The sequence below is a fragment of the Rhea americana genome, unplaced genomic scaffold, assembly GCF_003343005.1.
Source record: "Rhea americana isolate MKP2758 unplaced genomic scaffold, rheAme1 scaffold_2, whole genome shotgun sequence".
In the NCBI taxonomy this organism is placed as follows: domain Eukaryota; kingdom Metazoa; phylum Chordata; class Aves; order Rheiformes; family Rheidae; genus Rhea; species Rhea americana.
Window position 1 is genome coordinate 12,108,550 of NW_028186149.1, and position 19,264 is coordinate 12,127,813.

At 41.9% G+C, this 19,264-nt stretch overlaps 1 protein-coding gene across 1 annotated transcript; it reads right to left on the reverse strand.

Annotated features, from left to right (window-relative positions):
* Window positions 1–922: 922 nt before the first annotated feature.
* On the reverse strand, window positions 923–11,094 carry LPAR3 (lysophosphatidic acid receptor 3). Its single transcript, XM_085303719.1, has 2 exons — window positions 10,281–11,094; window positions 923–1,389 (listed from the first exon to the last, which is right to left on the reverse strand). Exons 1-2 carry the CDS (start codon window positions 11,014–11,016, stop codon window positions 1,040–1,042), a joined length of 1,086 nt encoding a protein of 361 aa, XP_085159845.1. The 5' UTR covers window positions 11,017–11,094; the 3' UTR covers window positions 923–1,039.
* Between the last annotated feature and the right edge of the window lie 8,170 nt (window positions 11,095–19,264).

Here is a 19,264-nt window from a genome sequence, read left to right on the forward strand (position 1 = left end):
TCCTAGAAGGGTTTTTTTTTTTTTAATTAATTTCTATTTTAAATAGCTTAATTGAACCTGTATATTTGATATACATAAAAATATACATAATGTATTTAAACATCCTCTAGAAGTTTATCTTTCAGAACAGGGATTTGGATATMATTTCTTACTCTCACAGTAGTGTTTAAGAGGGSTAAGCATACCCTTTTTATATTACTTGGCAAGGTAAGAAATGAGTCTAGTCCATTTCCCCTCACAGTTCCACTGGTTTTCTACCCATCTACCCTCACCTCAGTGCCTGCCTACAAGACAGCAGCAAAATGTGCAATATATCTCCTTGCAGTGATTTCACCCTCTCCATGAAAGTAAAAATGGCTTTTGTGCTTTTGGTATTGTCACATATCCCCCACCATTTGTGGTAGGTTTTGACACACTCGCATACACTGATATCTATTCTGGGCTTCCCATCACAGCCAAGCTTCTGGCATTGTTTAAATAAGCCAAACTACTTATTTTGAAAGCAGGAGGAAGAGAAAAGGTAAATATGGACTATTTCATGAACTTCATAAACAGAGAAAGYAAATGGGTCACAGTCCTGTCCAACCCAATCTACAATTCTCCTCAAAATGCACAAAACCTGTTCAATGCATAAATACTCAATGAATGCCAAAACTGCACTGCAAGGCAGGTTTGTTTTTCCTGCAGGAGCTTAAGGAGGATCTCAGGGTCTCACTGTGCTGTTTACATTTTGTTTCCGTGCACAAAAAGTATCCCAAACATATTTATTCCACAGACATGAACAATTTCATGTACTTAAGAGGAAGGAAAGAAGAAAAAAAAAGAGAGAGAGAGAGAGAAAGACGGTAGCACAGAAAGTTTTCTTCCATACAATGTGCTTTCCCATCAGGCTATTATTTATAAGAACTTTTGTTAACACTGGAGTTTGGGCTCTGGGAACAAAGTGGATACATTGTTCAGTAGCTTTGCCAGTCAATCTCCTCTTACGAAACTTCTCCCTTCCCCCGTCTTTTCTCAGCCAGGTCAGTCCTTGAGTCGCTCAGGAGTTTCCTTTGTCACCAAGATCTCCTTTTCCGCAGATAGTCCCTTGACTAATGCCGTCTTCAACGTACTGCCCCGTGGTATCTGTGCTCTTGCAGAGCACTGTGGAGGGAATCCACGACGAGCGTCTGTCCTGACCCTTATCGTCAGAAGAGCAGCAAATCATTCTTCTCATGGTGCCCCACATCTCATCATCTTTGTATGAATAAATTATTGGATTCATGACAGAGTTCAACAAGGCCAGAAGAAGAAACCACCTTTTAACGTGCTGAATCCCACAGTGGGTGCAATTCAGACCGTCAAGGAGTAAAACAACCAGGCCAGGAGTCCAGCAGACAACAAAGGCACCTAGAAAGAAAGAAGGAAAAAAGACTTCAAACTGCAGGGGGATTTTGTGTGTCTGTCTGCCTGGTATATTGAGTTCATCAAGAATCTACGCAAAAAACAGAAGTAGGAGAGGACAAAAATACTAATCACAGTAGCGAAGTTAATTCCATTAGCAGGTTCTCTGACCACATAGCAGGCCAGCTTTCAGAAACGCAGGGGGAGCAAGAATCCAGCTGCAAGCAGCCATCAGCTCAGATGGAAGTGGGGAAAGGTCATCACAACAGTCATCTGACCACCGATAAACAAATAAGAACAGAACTAGCACATTGAAAGTAGAAAATTCCTCTCTTTCGCCTCTCTTGTGCGTGCTGAAGGGAAGATATGTGCTGGTCCACCTTTACCACTGCCACAGCACGAACCAAAGACAGACAAGACAAGTCTTCTGTCGCACTACAGCTGACTCCACAAAGCCAAATTTTATGAATTTGGGCGTACTGCCAAATTCATAAAATGAGAGTCACGTAACTTAAATATGCCCTGGCTGAAAACAGCACAGCTAACGCAGGACGCACGCTGCTGTCAGCAGCCCAGCCGCGGCCTGGCTCCCCAGCCCTGCCTCCACAGCACACTCTTGGGCCAGGTCTTCTGGGCACTTGAGACCCAACAAGTTGGGCCACCACTGTCAGGAAAGGGTCACCTGGCTTTGGGATCAGACAAGGAGATGCACCCCGCTACAGGAAGGAAAGAAAAAGTGCCTCCAAATCAGAGATTTGGAAAAGGCATTGAGGACAAAAACATAAGAGAAAAGAGAGGAAAAAYAGATGAGTTAGTGAAGATTAACTGAAAGATGTAAAAGCAAGAAACTGAAGAACAAGACCAGAAGCAATGGGGTTCTCCTYGCATTTCAGCTGCAAGGCAGGAACGACACAGCCCCTGTGAGGAAGAAGTGAGACACACAGCGATACCAAAAGGTAAAAGAGGCCACACAGGACAAATATGCCCCTTTACCACCACCTGCCTCAGGACAGTGTGAAGACAGCAGGAAGAAAGCACAGAAATCACAGTTCAGAAGAAGGAAGATTAAAATCTCGTTTGCATCTTTACAGGCACCTCCTCATCAAAAGGCAAATGTACGGGCAAGCCTGGCGGGGAAGGGGAACGTCCCGACTGAAGGCAGCCCTCGGCCGCGAGCTTGGGAGGGGACCTTGCCCAGCCCCATCTGCCCTTCGGCCTCCCCACGGCACCGCCAGGCTGTCATTCTTCACCCTTGAGCCKAAGGAAAAAGTAGCCATATGCATGGTAATACTAACTTAGCACAAGCCACAATTGCTGTCTGACATACAGAAATAGAAAATTATAACTCTGCACAATAGTTATGTTGTGAATGACATACCAAGGAAATTCCAGTCATTTATAAAGGCACAGTTTCCCTTTTTCAAGCTTAAAAAATAATCAAGCTTTACATACTGAAAAAATTCTCCTGAGGGTCTTGGTATCCCTTCAACAACTTTGATAGGGAAAGCAAGTTCTGCTCATTTTCATACCACTGGTTTTCCAATATCTGATCGTACAGTAGGGTCATAGCCTGGATGATGTCAGACAAGGCAGGAGCCAAGACCACAGCAGCACCTCACACAGCCTCATCAGCTGTGCTGTGTCTGCCTTGGTTTCCAAAGCACTGAACACTTCTCTTTTCCAGGGCTTTAATGGAAACTGTGACTGCTCAGGCCATCTGATGAGCAGGCCATAGCAATATATAAAAATGAATTCAAGGGACATAGTGAGCATTTTGATTGGGGAGTGGGGGGAAGGCAAAGTACGATGGATCTTGCTGCARAATGATATTCCTTAGTTATCCCTCTGTTACAGAAAGCTTCATAAGCAGATCAAATAAAATTCAACTAATAGATTTACAGACTTCCAGGAAACATTGTACAGAATGGAAATGTAAGAACCATCTTCTTCAGAGGTTACATTTCTGTAACCARGATTCCTGTGACCGTAAGTACCACGACTGGAGCTCAAGACATCTATTTTCTATGGGCAGTCTCTATACTACACACTAGTTTGGCTACCACGTGCTGAGTAAGCGGTTGCGACACTGACTCTCTTGTACCGTCTACAGTGGAGAAAACACTGTACAGATTTATTGCACCAGGATACAAGACCAACCAGACAACAAGGCTACTTCTACCCGAACATCACACTAAGTACTCAAAGTGCTCTCACTAGGCACCAAGGATCACTGGCAAAGTAGCCAACATGCCAGCTTCTTGCAAAAATTAGTATGGCATATCAACCCTCCCTAGAACAAGTACAGAAAACATTTTGAGCAGTTGTATTTCTTTTACCCTGCAGCAAGGCATGTAAAGTGCTTTCATGGAAATCAAGTCTCCTTCTTTAAGGAGAAGGAAAAGCCCCAAAACTGCCTTTAACAAAAAACAGACAAACAAAACCCCAACAAAACCTCACAAACTTTCTGCAAGACAGGTCTGTGAGCTCCCAGGATATATTGTGGTCACCTTATCTGCTCATACAGGCGAAACTTTCAACAGCAAAAGCAGGGGGAGACAAGGGACATCTGCAGATATCTCTGGTCCACAGAAGTGCACACAGACCTGTAACTTCCCCTTCAGAGAGGCGGCATCTGCCCATGGCTAAAGACAACCACAGGGTACATCTGTTGGCAGTTCAAAGGCTGCACAGTGCTGTTAATTTGACTCCATCAAAAATACATTTAATTGCGTACAGATACAATGCAAGTGATTCACCCCCTACTCTTAACATGGCACAGATCAAAGAAGCATGCCTCAAACTTGCAGCCTTTCTAGGATTTTACTATTTTGACCACAGAACTTCCAGAGGGAACCATGGTTAAAACAAATATAAACCTTCATCTTGGTCCTTCAGTGATTTTCTTGTTTACAGGCTTTCTACCCTGTGGAAGCTGCTCTCTCTGACAAAGCACCACACTTCAAAAAAATAATAATAATTTTAAAGGAATGTTTTAAAATTCTTGTAACTGACTATATATATAGCTTGGCTGCAACATGAACCAGAAAACAGCTCTGATTTTGTACATAGTAGTAGAGGAGATCAGGAATCAAAATGCCTCAAGGTCAGTTTCAGGATTTCTCACTAAATCTAAAGAGAAATTTTCTTGTAGATTAAATCATTTCTACTTGAAAACGTATCCCAGTGTGCCTGGAAGCACAACTGATGCTTCAACACCATCACGCCATAAAGCTATCCACATAATCAAAGMAGCTCTCTCAGGATGCCAACGCTTGGGGAGGGCTAGGGGGAGAAGGGCAGGGAAGTGTGGTAGCTTCCGCTTGCCTTTGCCACATGTACCTCTGAATTAAGATAGTAAGTTACCAATTAAGCTATAAATTCACTTAAACTAAAAATTATCCACCTTAAAGCTGCTATTTCAGCAGGAATCTAACTGCCAAGTTCAGATGAGCTATAGCATGCACTCCACCTGAAGTCACGTACTTGCATACCTGCCAACCATGCTTCTTCAGAATTAGTTACATGCTTAGCTAGGACTATACCACAAGATAAATCCAAGAAAGTTTAAATCCATTTTGTTAGGCTTCCATCTTCCCGTTTCAACCAGAAGACCTTCTATAATTTAGCATGCCAGAAGGAAAAATTGTGTCAGCTGCTACTCTCCTGTGATAGATCATCTTATGGGTTATGGTAGAAAGAGAAAAAAGAGGTGCCAGTTATAACRAGCTCCTATCTCTCTCCTCTTTTTGGTTTTACATCTTTCAAAGAGGTCCCTCACACAGGTCTTTGTAGATCATTCAAAACACCTTTATTCTCCCTTTAGAGAGGGTTTTTCTTGCAAGCATGCCTGTGGCCATCATCTGCTGCACAGTGCTTCCCATTTCCACTGACCCATGCCAATAAGCTTCCACCATGCTGGTTTCTCCTCCAGTGAATGAGGTGAAAAATACTCATAGTACAGTCAAACAGAAACCCCGCTTCCTCCAGCTCTAATGAAAGATGGCAAAAGAACACCATGAGAGGACAGCAATGTCTCACTGGAGGGACAGACAGCCACAGGCCAAGACAAGACAGGAGGTGGAAGCAGAAGAGAGTAGTGTGTCAACAGCACACAACCACAAGCCAGCTCCCTTCCACACACCAGAGGCGCCAACAGGGTTTAGTCCTGAACCTCCCATGATCCAGTACCAGCACAATCATGAAAACTCTGGTGCTCAGATGCTTCATCCAGCAACAGAGCTTCCTGGAAGTCACTTTTAGTTAAGACCATATCAGATACTTATTCCAAACACTTTTAAAAGTATCAGTTGGGTCACCTAGCAACTCCTCTGGTAATTAAAAAGCCTAGATAATATGGCTATTAATCAAGTTTCAATACTTTTTGCATAATGTGTTTGAACAGCTTGGCTAGGAATGCACGTTTCAAACTGTTCTAAGGAATAAATTCCTATTCCTATAAATAAACATTTATAAGAAGTGTGCTTGAATCAAAATTTGGAGAATGAATACGAAGGTACATGCCAAGATGCAATTTCTCTGACAAGAGTTTGGGGTAGGTCTTACATCCAGTAATACACACACCAACTCTCCTTCTATGGAAACACAATCTGTTTTGGCTTTGTTTCCAACTGGCAAAAAAAAAAAAAAAAAGAAGTAAAAAATTATGATATCTAAAGTAATACTCAGGCTTCCTAAGTAAATTTGCCTGGCCCAGCACATGACATTAGCAGATACTTTGCCTGAATTACACTTTAAAACAGTGTAAGAAAAAAAAGAAAGAAAAAGCTAACACTGATCTTTAAATCAAGTCACATTCCCAACACTTTAAGAACAGCCYCTCTCCCCAGTAAAAAAAACAAGAATTTGAAAAGGATGGACATAGAGCTAAAAGTAGCGTTTATTTGTGTGTCTGAGGGGTGGGGGTGTTTTGTGTTTTTGTAATGCCTAAGGAAAAAAAAACAAARATGGGTGCAGCCTGCTCCAAGAAACAATATAATTAATTATTCTTGGAAGGATTTGTTCTAGTTCTTGGACTTAATCCTACAGACACCCATAATACATCCCAATCTCCCTGATTATACAGACTCAAACMTACAGTCATTAACAGATTTACAGCCTCTTGGTACAGCTGGACACAGGGGATCACTATTTGCTATCGACTGAGGCAAAACAGAAGCCAGAGTGAGGTGATTTGCACAGATCACCTACAAATCAAATGCCCATCTCATCTACTGAGCCACCATCCTCAAAGACATCTTCCCTCCTAATACCTCTGAAGGAAGATCTCCAGCTACCCGTGGGTCAATGTGGCCATGGCGAGCACTGACRGACTTCTGGTACAGGCTAAAGGACTGAGAGGGATTAGGCACTTGGAGGGCCAGCGACAGTGCCAGCAACCCCCCATCAGCCGGTTGGGACTGTACTCAAGTGCGGACCACCTCTCCGCTCTGACCTGCGAGCATGAGTGGGTGGCATCAAGACCTAAGGGTTATTCCAAGCCTGAACACACTCTGACTTTGGTCTACATACCATTAAAAAATATTAATTTTTCTATTGTATTTTTATATGTATATGTGTGTGTGTGTGTATATATACACACACACACAGTGTGTGTATATATATATACACACATATATACACACACACACAAATAAAAGAATTAAGACAATTATGATTTATTTGCATGTTTCTTCCCAGACAAAAGCCTGTGATTCTGCCTTGAATAGAAATGCTTTTTAAAAGCATTTTTCTTTTTGTCTCTTCCCAATGCAGCAGTTAACTACAGGCCACTGGGTGTTAATACATCAGGGCAGGATCACATTTGGAGAAATTTAAGAGTTTTATTGCAGGGACTTTCTCCTTCCAAATGGATGGGGTTTTTTGCATGAGAGCTTCAGGAGAAGTAAAAGTTTGAATCTGGTCCTCCAGATCAAGGAAGGGACAGCAACCACTGCACTGCYGCTGTGCTGTGCAAGTGGGGCAGCTGGGGAGAGACTTGGAGGGGCAAGGCTCTAGCAGTGGACAAGCTGCTTCAGGAGGTACAGGAGGGTAAATGAGAACCTTATAACTTGCTTGAACTATCAGTCCACTCTCCTTTCCCAAGTCAGGCACTGCAAGGTTTAACTGGTCTAAGCTTGTAAAGTATTTTCACATATCTCTTGGTAGAAGCTGCTGCACACTATAGCACTTTGCCTTTTTTCAAGGATTACATGGTGATTGTAAATAAATAAATAAATAAATAAATAAAAATAAAAAAGCCAAGAACTAAATCCACCTTGAGCACAACTCAATCACTGAGAAGAGGGCTTGTATTTCAAATAAAATTGAAGTTTCCCTTGAAGCTGAATGACTTTTAAAAAAAAAAAAAAAAAAAAAAAGCTACAGACTCCAAACATATCCAGAGAACAATTTTGATTACTCAGAAATTTAAAGGGAGTTAGAGGAAAATCATTGTCTGACATAGTCAGACTTTTAAACCTAAACTATTAAGTTCACACTTCTTTTCAATTCTAGCTCTGTTTTAGAAGTTAAATGAGGTCTGATTTCTGGTCAAAGATTAAACRTAAATATGTGCCAAAGACCACAGGGATCAGACTGACTGAAAAAAAAACATTCATTAGAAGAAAAATATCTAAGCTTTCTTTTTCCGTTTGTCTTAAAGGCTTCTTGTCCACCCATCTACCCTCAAAAAGGGAGCAGGTTGTATTTGCAACTTACAGTCATGCCACTCTCTATCTAGCCAAAGAAAAGACGGCAAAGCAGTCAGCTGCCTGCAGCACAGCACACAGCAAAAAGCCTAATGCTCCTCTCTCCTGTTGGACAAGGAGAACACAGTTCTGGACATTAATATAGCCCCCTCCCCACCACCTTTAAAGTTAGTGATCAGTTCTTAAATATATTTTTAAAACAATAATGGCTCTTTTTAAAAAAATAATGTTATTCAGATGAATAASTAAAGAAAAAACTTTCTTCGTATAGATTAAAAAGCAGCCCTGAGCTTGAGCTGAAGATTTGGCTCTTGCTTGGTAGAGTTATCATCTGTACATGACAAAGAGCTTCGTCACCGTGCCACTCATAGCACCGGGCTATCTCGGAGGGATGTTTTCTCCCCTTTCTCCCAGACCTCAAACCAACCTGTCAGCATATCATCATGAAGGCAAGAGTGCCTGCGACACACTGCTGCCATTACAATCACTTCACTGTTAACATAGACTAGCAAGGGATTTTATAAGGCAGAAGCACCGCACTCCAGATATCTGAAGTCCCAGATCTATCACCAAAAGGCCAGTGCTAACTAGGTTTAATTCCACTTAAGCCTAAATCACCATATTTGCAAACACTACCATGCCTCCTGCTTGTGGGAGGGTAGGAAACCCCAGAGACTTGGGAGGGAGGGAGACAGAGAAAGCTCCTGGACTGTGCAAACACCACACAGACTCTGCTAGAAGAAAATGCTCTCAGTCTCATCTCCTTACCCTGGCAACTGCTGCCTCCAGAAAAAAAGATGACAGTTTTCCCCTAGAGCTCTTCCTTCTCTTATTAGCTCCCAGAAATACAACGTTAAATACCAGCAGAAAGAAAGGATGGCTATAAAGGCAAGTCTTAGTTATGGCACAGAGAAATCTCCATCAGCTGCTAAAGYTGGATAGTTGGGGCAATAGGATCTCAGTGTTTCAAAAAAAATGCATTGCAAAACCAAGCTGCAAAACTTTTAGTCCCAGGAACACCTTCATTCTTGTCTCTGCAGGAGTCTGGCTAAACAAGATGCAGGTCAGATCTCCACAYTGTACGACCCTACAGCCACCTCCCATACGCACACACGCACCCTTCCCAAGAACATCAGCTCTCATATGCTGGCCCATAGGTCACTGGAGMAATTCTCTCAGAATGGGAAAGCTATATTCATGGTTTGAAAGTCCAAAAGGGCTTTTCCACCATCTGAACCCTGCTTTGCAAGTGTCCCAGAGCTCCACCCAGTTACACCTGCAGCAAGCTGAACTAGCCACGTTTTCTGGAAGACGGGCTTCACTCACATCTTGTTCAGTTTCAAATCCTCCTGAGGAAGAATTCACCATTACCGTCCCCCTCCTCCCTCCCAGTGACCATCATCCACTCTATGTACCCTAYTTTCAAGCTGAAGTTTCTCCTGTTTTAACCTCTAGTTTCTTACATTAATAAGCAGCCAAATCACAACTAGTTGATAAAATGATCAGAGGTGCTCAAGTATTAAGAGTGTATCTAGGAYGGGATGTAGGTCAGGTCTCATTTTATCATCTAGAGATCCAAGATGATACTCCATCAGCATCTGAGAGCATTTTGCACTGTGCARTCTTCATAAAAAATCAAGGTGAATTCTCCCCCTGCAAAGCAAATCTCTGTCAGGACAAAGTCACAGATCCACCAGACCACCCTCACTTTTCCCAAAAGAGGCATGTTTGTAAAGGAAGAAGTTAGTACACRTAGAAACAGCCAAAAAGAAGGAGTAAAACCTATCCACAGATAGCCACAGAATCTGGGGCCTCGTGCAGATATTAAAGAAATGTTAGTTTAAGCATGTCCTGCTAAGTAGTTGTGAGCCTTTACAAGCCTTTTTCCTCCAAAGATTCTGCAATTCTTTCCCCTCCCACAAACTACAGATAACTTGTGTCTTGTAATGCACATCCTACAACCAAGCAGTCTGACTATTACTGAATGGAAACACCTTTCTTCATGTCAGCTAGTACTTTACTTAGTATTTCTTTGGGGCATAACACTAGCTACATCACATAGAAAGCTAAACAACTCCAGTACTAAGTAGTTTGGGGTTGTCTTAAAAAAAAAAAAAAAAAAAAAAAAAAAAAAAAAAAAGCATTGATCGGCACCGCTGGTCTTCCACAGTATGGTCCATAGTCTCTTACCTAAGAGAGTCATGACTGTCTTCATAAGCTTCACTGGGGTCCTCCTACGGCTAATGGATCCACTAGTGTGCGATGATAAGACATTTGTTTTCCTCTGGACGTACATGTAGATTCTTATGTAAACCACCACCATAATGAAGAAAACTACAAGGTTTAAGACACTCCAGAACACCAAGTAACTTCTGCTGTAAATAGGGGCCAGGGATGAGCAGGCTGTAATGTTACAGAGGCAGTTCCAACCCAGGGTAGGAACAGCACCCATAAAAATAGCAAGGGCCCAAATTGATATAATTAAAAAGGTGACTCTCTTCTTCGTGAGATTACTGTGGATCTTCATCCGCATTATTGACATGTGCCGCTCCACAGCTATGACAAGGAGATTCACCAGAGAAGCTGTCAGGCTGGTATCCAGAAGACCCTGACGCAAAAACCAGCGGTTAACAGTTAACGTCTTAGACACTGGGCCAGTGTTGAACATCAAGAAGACATAGGCAATTCCAGCAAAAAAGTCTGCAGCAGCTAAATTGGCCAGGAGATAGTAAAAAGGAAAATGAAACCTCTTGTTTTTGATCACAGCTGCTATGACCAATGAATTTGAAACAAAAATGAAGAGGCAGAAAAATGTCCCAAAACACAAAACAACAATAAGCTTTGGGCCYGTCCACTCATCTACTGTGTCAGTGTTCGTCTTGTTATAGAAAAAGTCCATGCGTCTATCATAGTAGCATTCGTTCATCCTGGATTAAAGCCCCTGCATCCTAGGAAGGGGCAAAGGGGGAGGGAGAGGGAAAGGAAAGAACAAAGAAGGATTAAAATTAACTAACGGTCCTTGCTTGAATCACTACACCTAACCTTTTTGGGGGGAGGTAGGGGAAGGTCATGAGAAAGGATATATTTGGAAGCCTCAAAGAAAAGTTCATATTGTACAGAGTTAATGCAGAAGGAAGTATTCTGCCTCTGTAAGGACTGCAACACATGATGCCTTGATGAACTTGGAATTTTCAAAAGACTTACCCACTTAAAAAACCCCAAACCCTTTGTACCAGCAGTTGTATTGTACAGGCAACAAAGTTGAAATTAAGAGGTTAAAAGCAACTTTCCAGAGGTCACAAGGAAATTCTGAACAACAGCCAGGCCATTCTTACTCCGAAATCCCATGTTTGAGCCACAGCTCCACTATTTTTTCCATTTCCCCATGTATCCAGTCAAGACAGTGAAATCACAGCTCTTCCATTTTACCAACTAAGCAATAATGTTTTTTTTCAGTAATAGCCTTTTTTGTTTTGTTTTTTAAAGTTACATATTAATGAATGTAGTAATGCATGTACGTATAATGCCCAAGGCACACAAACACATGCCTGTTATTTACTGCTACAGAATTTAAGTAAATATGCTAAAAAGGGAAAAATATATTCTACATGTTTAACCACACTAAAGCCACAGATTATTTTATTGGGCTGTCAACCCAGAGCCCTGTGAGCAACACACACAAAAATTATCTTCAAAAACCAAAATGCAGTTCCTTACTCGACCACAGGATAAAGAAAACCCCAGTAATGGCAGTACTGTAGGGTATTTTTCTTACACCCACTCAGCAGTATTTTGGACAGATGGCTATTAAACATGATGGAAGGGGAAGTCTGTTTTCCCAATTACATCACACTTCAATTTCTCTGGTGAGATCAGTGCYAGTTATGCTGGCAATTTTACTGCATTTATTAGGATCAAAAGGACTTCAAACTAATTTACACCRGCAGCTCTGACTGTAATTACTTGTGTTGGCCATACACTGTGTAGGGTCTCACAGCCTGGTAGTAAGTTTATGTCCGATCATAACTGACCCTTGAATTCTCTGTCACTATTTGACTAAAYGTGTCTTAACATCAGCCTCACAGAACGGCAATTATCAGTAATAGTTATTGTAAAATTATAGCAAAACCTAGGAATCCAGTTTCGGCATGAGATCTTAATCACATTAGATACTATAAAGAATAGCAAACTTGTAGCTAACTTGGAGGACAGACAGGAGGAAGCATCTGCATATGATGCTACTGGAGAAGCAGCAATGCTAATAAAAGCTTCAGTAAATCTCCTTGTAAGTCTTAGTGTGCTACAGGTGTCAGAGGTATAGACTCTGCAAGGCTGAAAAGAGATATGGAAAAAAAKAACTGGAAAAATGGTCACAAGTTAAAAACTATAGCAAGGCATAAGCTTTTCACCTCTGCAGCTAAAACTGATCTCCAAATTAATGACAGGTTACTAGTTAGCTCTAGCTCCCCCAAGGACTGGGAAGCAAAATAAGCWCATCCCCAGCAGGCTGGCTAACAGTCCACATTTATTTTCTTAAAACCCAATCTTTTATATTAAAAATTCATCTTATATTAATGTTTAAATATTCTACTGTATCTTTCTTTCATGTGATATTTATATTATCTGATTTTAATTAAAGTTGCATTATTCCATGATCAGTATTTTCAGTGGATTGAAAAGAAAAAGAAAAAAAAAAGCAAGCTTTGAATATTTTTTCCTGTACTAGTTCCTTGCATTTTTTCAGTTTCCGCSCTACATCTAGTAATCAACATGAAGGCCAGCCACTTGATACTGCTGTCCTTTTTCTTACCCTCAAGATTCCAGGCAACTAGTTATTTTATAAAAGAATACCTTTTTTAAAAACCTTAAATTTAAGTGCATAGTCAGAAGGAAGAACAATTACTTAAGGATACGAGGAGGAAGGAAACAAGCAAATCATCCCTTGCACTGAAATATTACAGAGTATCCCATCAGCTAAAAATAAAAAGCCCAGGCAATTCAGGTCAATGGTAAGGAGTCAACTAGTTTCATGYCTACTTTTCCCCATTCAGAGCAATATAGCAGAGCTGGGCAGTCAGTTATCTCATCCAGGGAGCACTCAAAATAATAAGATGCCATTAGAGCTATAAGTGACCCGAAGTCCCTAAGAAGCTGCAGAGAAGAGTTACTCATCGACAGGCAAACACTGGGAACCCTGCCCAGGCGAGATGGCTCCAGTCTTACTGCCTTGATGGGTAAAGACTTGCTGAGCTTGACAGGAAACTCTTACAGAACAGCCCAAAAGCCTGCATATAGAAGTAACGTTTTGGGCACAAATAGCAGAAAAGTCYGAAAATTATAGGGCAAGTTTTCTGAACATGCTGCATGTTACTACATAATCATCTCAAGAAATCAATCTCTCTTACTTGTTCTAACAGGAGAGTCAGATCTGCAGACACTTTTGCATCTTAGATAAGAAGCTTAAAAAAATCAAAACTAGAAGTCTTTTCTAAGTAYTTCTGCTTATTGAGATACCATCCTTATCTGAAATAGTATGCCCCAAAAAGTCACGTATCAGTAGATCTCCACTAAAACAATCACAATACAAACAATCATGGTACAAACCCTCACTGTCACACAGTAGAGCTCAAAAAAACCCAATGCTCAAGTGTGGAATCAGATGTCTTGAGATRTTGAGATAAGGTGGGAGGGAGAAAAGCATCCAGCTGATGTCTCAARGTCCTGAAGCAGACTCTGGAGATGTTGCACCAGAAGTGGAGGCTGCACCAGAACAGTAACTGAACTGCAGCTAGGTTGCATCCCCAGTACTTCAGAGCACAGATGTAGCAGACACTTGGTCATCTGCACCCAACTATGAACAAAAAAGCACTTGTTACTCCCCAGACCTTCCAGGAAGTGGTTTATTTCATGCTTCCTTTTTGTTTTACATCCTCCCAAAAGAACCAGCCTGGCCTTAGCAGAGCTGTGCAGCTGTGGCAGACCTATGCAGCTGTATTCTCAGTAGCCTTGCACCAGTCCACGTCAGGCAGCAGAGATGTGCAATAGGATATCCCATGTTTCCTGACATGGCACAGTTTAACACATTGCTTGAGTTTATTTTCCACGTCTTCTTTTCTGCAGCCAAATTGGAGATGTTTATCTGAATCACAGCAGGTTTAAACTTAAAGAAAAAAGAAAATAAATCTTAAAATTATATTTCAAATATTTATTAAATACTTCTAAACAAATTTGAAAATCCAGGTACAATATTGTTTCACAAAGATTTAAAAAATAGACACTAAAGAAGCAGAACGGCTATGTTAGTCAGACCAGTCTATAATGTCTCTGTAAGGGGCAAGAGACACACGGCTCAGCCAAGAATTTGCATGAGCGCACAGAGTAGCATATCATACTAGCTACTTAAATAAAGGATTACTAAAATAAGCCATCTAGTTATCATAGTTAGGACAAAAGCTTTGTCTATATGCCAGTAAACATGCTTTAGTAGTTGTTATCCAAACAGAAYCTAGCTTGCTTTAAGAAAGTGACCCCCAAAATGCAAATTTCAATAATTTAACATCCATTTTTTAAAATCAAGGATTTTGCTGATTCAAATTGTGATTAAAGTATCTTAAACCGCTGATTCAAAATTAATTCAGCCTACAACCCCTTCCATTATTAATGCAGACAGTTATGAAGAACAAAACCTCAAAATACGTTTTACAGTAAGAGATTTTAACGAGAAGGTCATTAAAAAATTTAGCCTGCAAACCACCAAGCGATGCATGGCACACCTCAGTGGTTTTCTGCCCATCTCCCATCCATTAAAAATCGAGTTGTTTCAACGCATTTGCAGCAACTCTGTTGAAAAGCTGGCACGAGTTCTACGACGGGCAACGGCTCGTGGCCTGCCGCCGCGCAGGCTTGCCGGGAGGGCACGGCCGAGCGCAGGCCGCCCGCCGAGCGGCGGCGAGGGGCTCCAGGCGGAGCGCCCCACGGCGCGGAGACGCCCACGCTAACTTTGTTCAGCCCCGGCACGAGGCAGAAGGGAGCCCGGGCAGACGTCGGGCCGCCGCACCGCTGGCTTCTCCAGAGCCGCCCAGGGACTGCGGGCACAGGAATCGGGGACAGTTCAGCAGCTCGGACAGCCCCAGCCCGGCAGCGCAGCGGGAAGCGCGGGGGGTTCGCCCGTCTGCCCGCCCCACCGGGACGCGAGCGGGGTGCCGGCCCACACCGGAGCACTGAACCTCCCTGCCCCCCGCCTTCCATTAGCAAAGAAGAGGTATTAGATACAGACCTCTGTAAGGTACTTTGAGACTTATTAAAACAAATAAATAAATGCTCTTCAGAAAGCAGTTTATCACATTGACTTACCCCAGGCAYGAATGGCAGGGCAAGGAGGCAATTCATCTGAAATCACCTATCTTTGGGTCCTGTATTCAAACTGCTGCTGCAGAGAAGTGTTTAGCAGCAGCAATTGCCTATTTACAAACACTGGGTAGGATAAGTTTTTTAAAAAAGGCAAAGACRGCCCTTGAGACAGTACTGCCAGAGGGCTGTCAACGTTTCCACCCCCTGCCCTCAGCAACCCCCTGGCACGGGGTCCCCGAAGGAGTGCTCTCGCCTGCCTGCACCCTGGTCTCGGGGAAGACAAGAACACCTTCAGCCTCCTTGTTCTGGACAGGTGACCAGTGACAAAGTCCTTTTACTTTTCAAGTTACTGAAAAGCTCTCTGGCACCTCGTTCCAAGGAGAGGAGCCTGGGGAGGTAAAAGAAAGCAGGGTGCCCCTCGGCCAAGCTGTGTGTACAAGTAGTACCAGTTCAGAAAGGGAACTGGTCGCTTGTTCTCCTCCACACCCTGAATACATGCAAGGCCATGGAGAAAAACACTGCCAAATGATTGCACAGTAACTGAAGAAACCCGTTCTGGTTACCTCAGCTAAAGGAAAAAAAAAAAGAAGAAGAAAGAAAAANNNNAAGAAGAAGAAAGAAAAAGAAAAGAAAAAAGAAAAAACCACCAATGCAGAAAAGGGTGTGTAACACAGCAGAAGCCAAAAACGTTAATATGCAGCTGTAAGGATTTTTGAGGTAAGCACTCTGGTTTACTTTTAATTGTCTTTAGCAGTTAATTGATATTAAAAAAAAAAAAAAAACAATTTAGAGAAATAAACTGAAGGGAAGTTTCTCACCAAATTCTCATTCTTAGATTAGTTTCTAAAGTATAAAGAACACAAAAGTTACCCCTGAATATCTCAGAAGCTAAAATAAAGCCTTTTTATCTAGTAACATTGGAGGATAATAYAAGCTGACAAAACATTTGTTGAGCAGGATTTACAGAGAAAACTCACAGAAGTAACAGTTTTGCGTTTTCTTTCCTACGGAAATTCTGTAGGCACTGTCTGTACTCGGAACAGCACGTGATGTAGTCCACTTTTCAAGAAATTAAGAACAGACTTTAAAAGCACTTTTTAATTCAGCTGTACAAATTAGGAAAAAAAATTGTAAAAAAAAGAAATATATATATTCAAGGTTTAGCGAGTAGACTGCTGAGTCCTGAAGATCTATTTATTACAAGGGAAACATAGTTCTAGCAGGGTTTGGCTTTTTTGGGTAATTTAACTGTTCCAGTTTTCAGATGAATTGATTGTGAACACAAATCAAACAYGCACAAGCAGCATTATCTTACTACCTTAGTTTTTAGCTCCCTTTAGAAAAAGCGGAGCAGAGTGCCACATCCATTTCCACTTCAATCCTCCTTCATCTATATAACATTAAGTTAATAGTAAGCATAGTCAAATTTCCACTACAGTTCTGATCATTGYCACTGATAGTCCATTTTAATGGTATCAGTTTGGACTAAGAAGGGAAGGGGAAGTGAAGGAAACCAAGATGATTTCATATGCRGGTCATATTTCTGAGAAGCATATATAATTTGTTCTTGAATTAGTACCTCCAGTGATTCATATATATTACTGGCAGAAATAGTTTCTTTATTATTATCAGATAATCTCGGGTTGCATCCAGGGTACATGGTGCAAAGAAAGGTCTTAAGAAAAGGATTAAAATCTACCAAAGGACTTAGAATCTCAAACTTAAATATTTAAATTGCCAGGACAGGAAATAGTACCACCAGCCGCAGGCCACAGCACWGGGTGCACAAAGGCCGACAGGAGCCTCACGAATCACGAACGGGACGCAGAGGTGTCACCCTGTGCACGTATGTGACGGTGCTGTTCCGCTGTGAGTCACTGCAGACTGGCACGGGCAGGCAGGCTACAAGGCATGGAAATGCAGGGACACCTAGGCAAAGTTATCACAAAGCTCAAGCTCCAGTTCCCAAAAATCCCTTCRGTACAAGGCTACTCTATTACACCAAATTGCTTTTTAAAGCTCTCGTCCACTACAAAAAAGTTGTTAGGGGCAGATACTAAGTAACTCACTAGTTACCACAAGTTTAGACTTCAGACTTTGGTAATTTAAGACTTTCTGAAATTATGGTTYACTAAACCTATATATGGAGTCCAAAATAAAACCTTCACTGCAAAGCTTTCATTTAGTCTCCTTTAAGTGTGGTTCTGGAAGGAGCTGGCAGGTCATCCTATAATGTGGCAACAGACACAGTATTTAAAATATTTAAAAGCCATTCACACAGCCTTTACACTGTAAAACATGTCTGGAAGAAAATACCTGTTCAGCTTCTGAACTAAGTTTTTCCTTTTCTTCAGAACTTTCAAATCAAATCATGAATGACTAGAAGATCCATTTTTATAGTATGATAAATTAGCAAGTTTTCTACAAAATATATGGAATATAAACAAAACTTATACATTGACCACCAAGTAAATTTTTATTTATTTTTTATTTTCAGCATATAGCTGATAAAAGCCTAAATCCTGTCTCTTCTGATTAAAAAAGGTATCTGTTTATGCGATTTGTTAACAAATCCAGAGCCCTGGTTTGCAAGCATACATTTCAGTGAAGTAGCAGAAACAGTGGGCTCYAAGAAGTATTTGCTATACACATGGAAATGGAATTAACAACATAACAGCAGAACGCTTCCCATCATGTCAATCTTTTAGCTCATATACATCGGCAATGACTTCTGTGAAATATACCTACTCTTTGGTGCCAAGCCTTATACTTGGCAACTTTATTTCATTAGCTGACAGCAAAGACTGTGTTGGAGGATGTTCTGAAATGGTTAACAGTCATAGTAGCACAGGAGGATACAATCAGTCCAGTCGGTCTGAAACTGTAGTGTGGCACCCTGCAGTGGGGAAGAGGGAACCAAGGCACCGGGAAACAACCTTCAAGCTCCAAGAGGTGATAAAAGCTGCACTCTTTCTGATGGTGCAAAGATTTTTTTTTTTTTTTAACTCACTCATTATACTGCTAAAATTAGTGATTATCAGATTTTTCACCATATAACTGGATTTGTTGTGTTGTACTTCCTGGTACACTACTTTGAAGACCATAAGAACACACCAGAAATCACATACTCCGCATGGCTTAAAGGACCAAGCTACAGCAAACCATYTAACAATTTGTGTCTTTTTCTAGATCTGTATTACAGCAGTAAGGAGAATGGACTTATCTATGTGATCTCAAGCAAGAAAATCTGCATTTTGTTTTCCTTAAAGAAACAAAAACCAAGAACTGTCAGAAGAGACCATGCAAAATAACATCATTGCTATTTTTCAATGTATTCCGCAGATTAAGACCATACCTTATGAATAACTTGATCAAGGGATCCAGCCGGGCCAAGCCACCACGTAGTCCTGTTGAGGCACTGGTAGTAAATACACATACAAATTCGTAAGTGTGCAAAACCCCCCAAAACACAGCTATACTTCCTCCACGCACGTGTGTGTATATTACCTATATGTACACCCACGCGCACACGCACGCAGAGGGGCCGACGTGCGCGCAGGGCTGCAGCACCCCTCTGAGCTGGGGTTGCGCCCCGGCCCGGAGCAGGGCAGGCGCACACGCCGCGCAGCGCAGCGCAGCGCAGCTCGCCTGTGCGCTCACCGCCAAGGGCACACGAGCCCCCGACGGGCGTGCGGGCACGAAGCGCAGAGCTCCGCGCAAAATCGCACGGACTTCCGAATCGCTCGACTGAAAAAGCGGGGGGGAAGGAAGAAAGAGGAGCCGGCCGAGGCGGCGCGCTCGGGGGCCGCGGAAGGTGCTCCCAT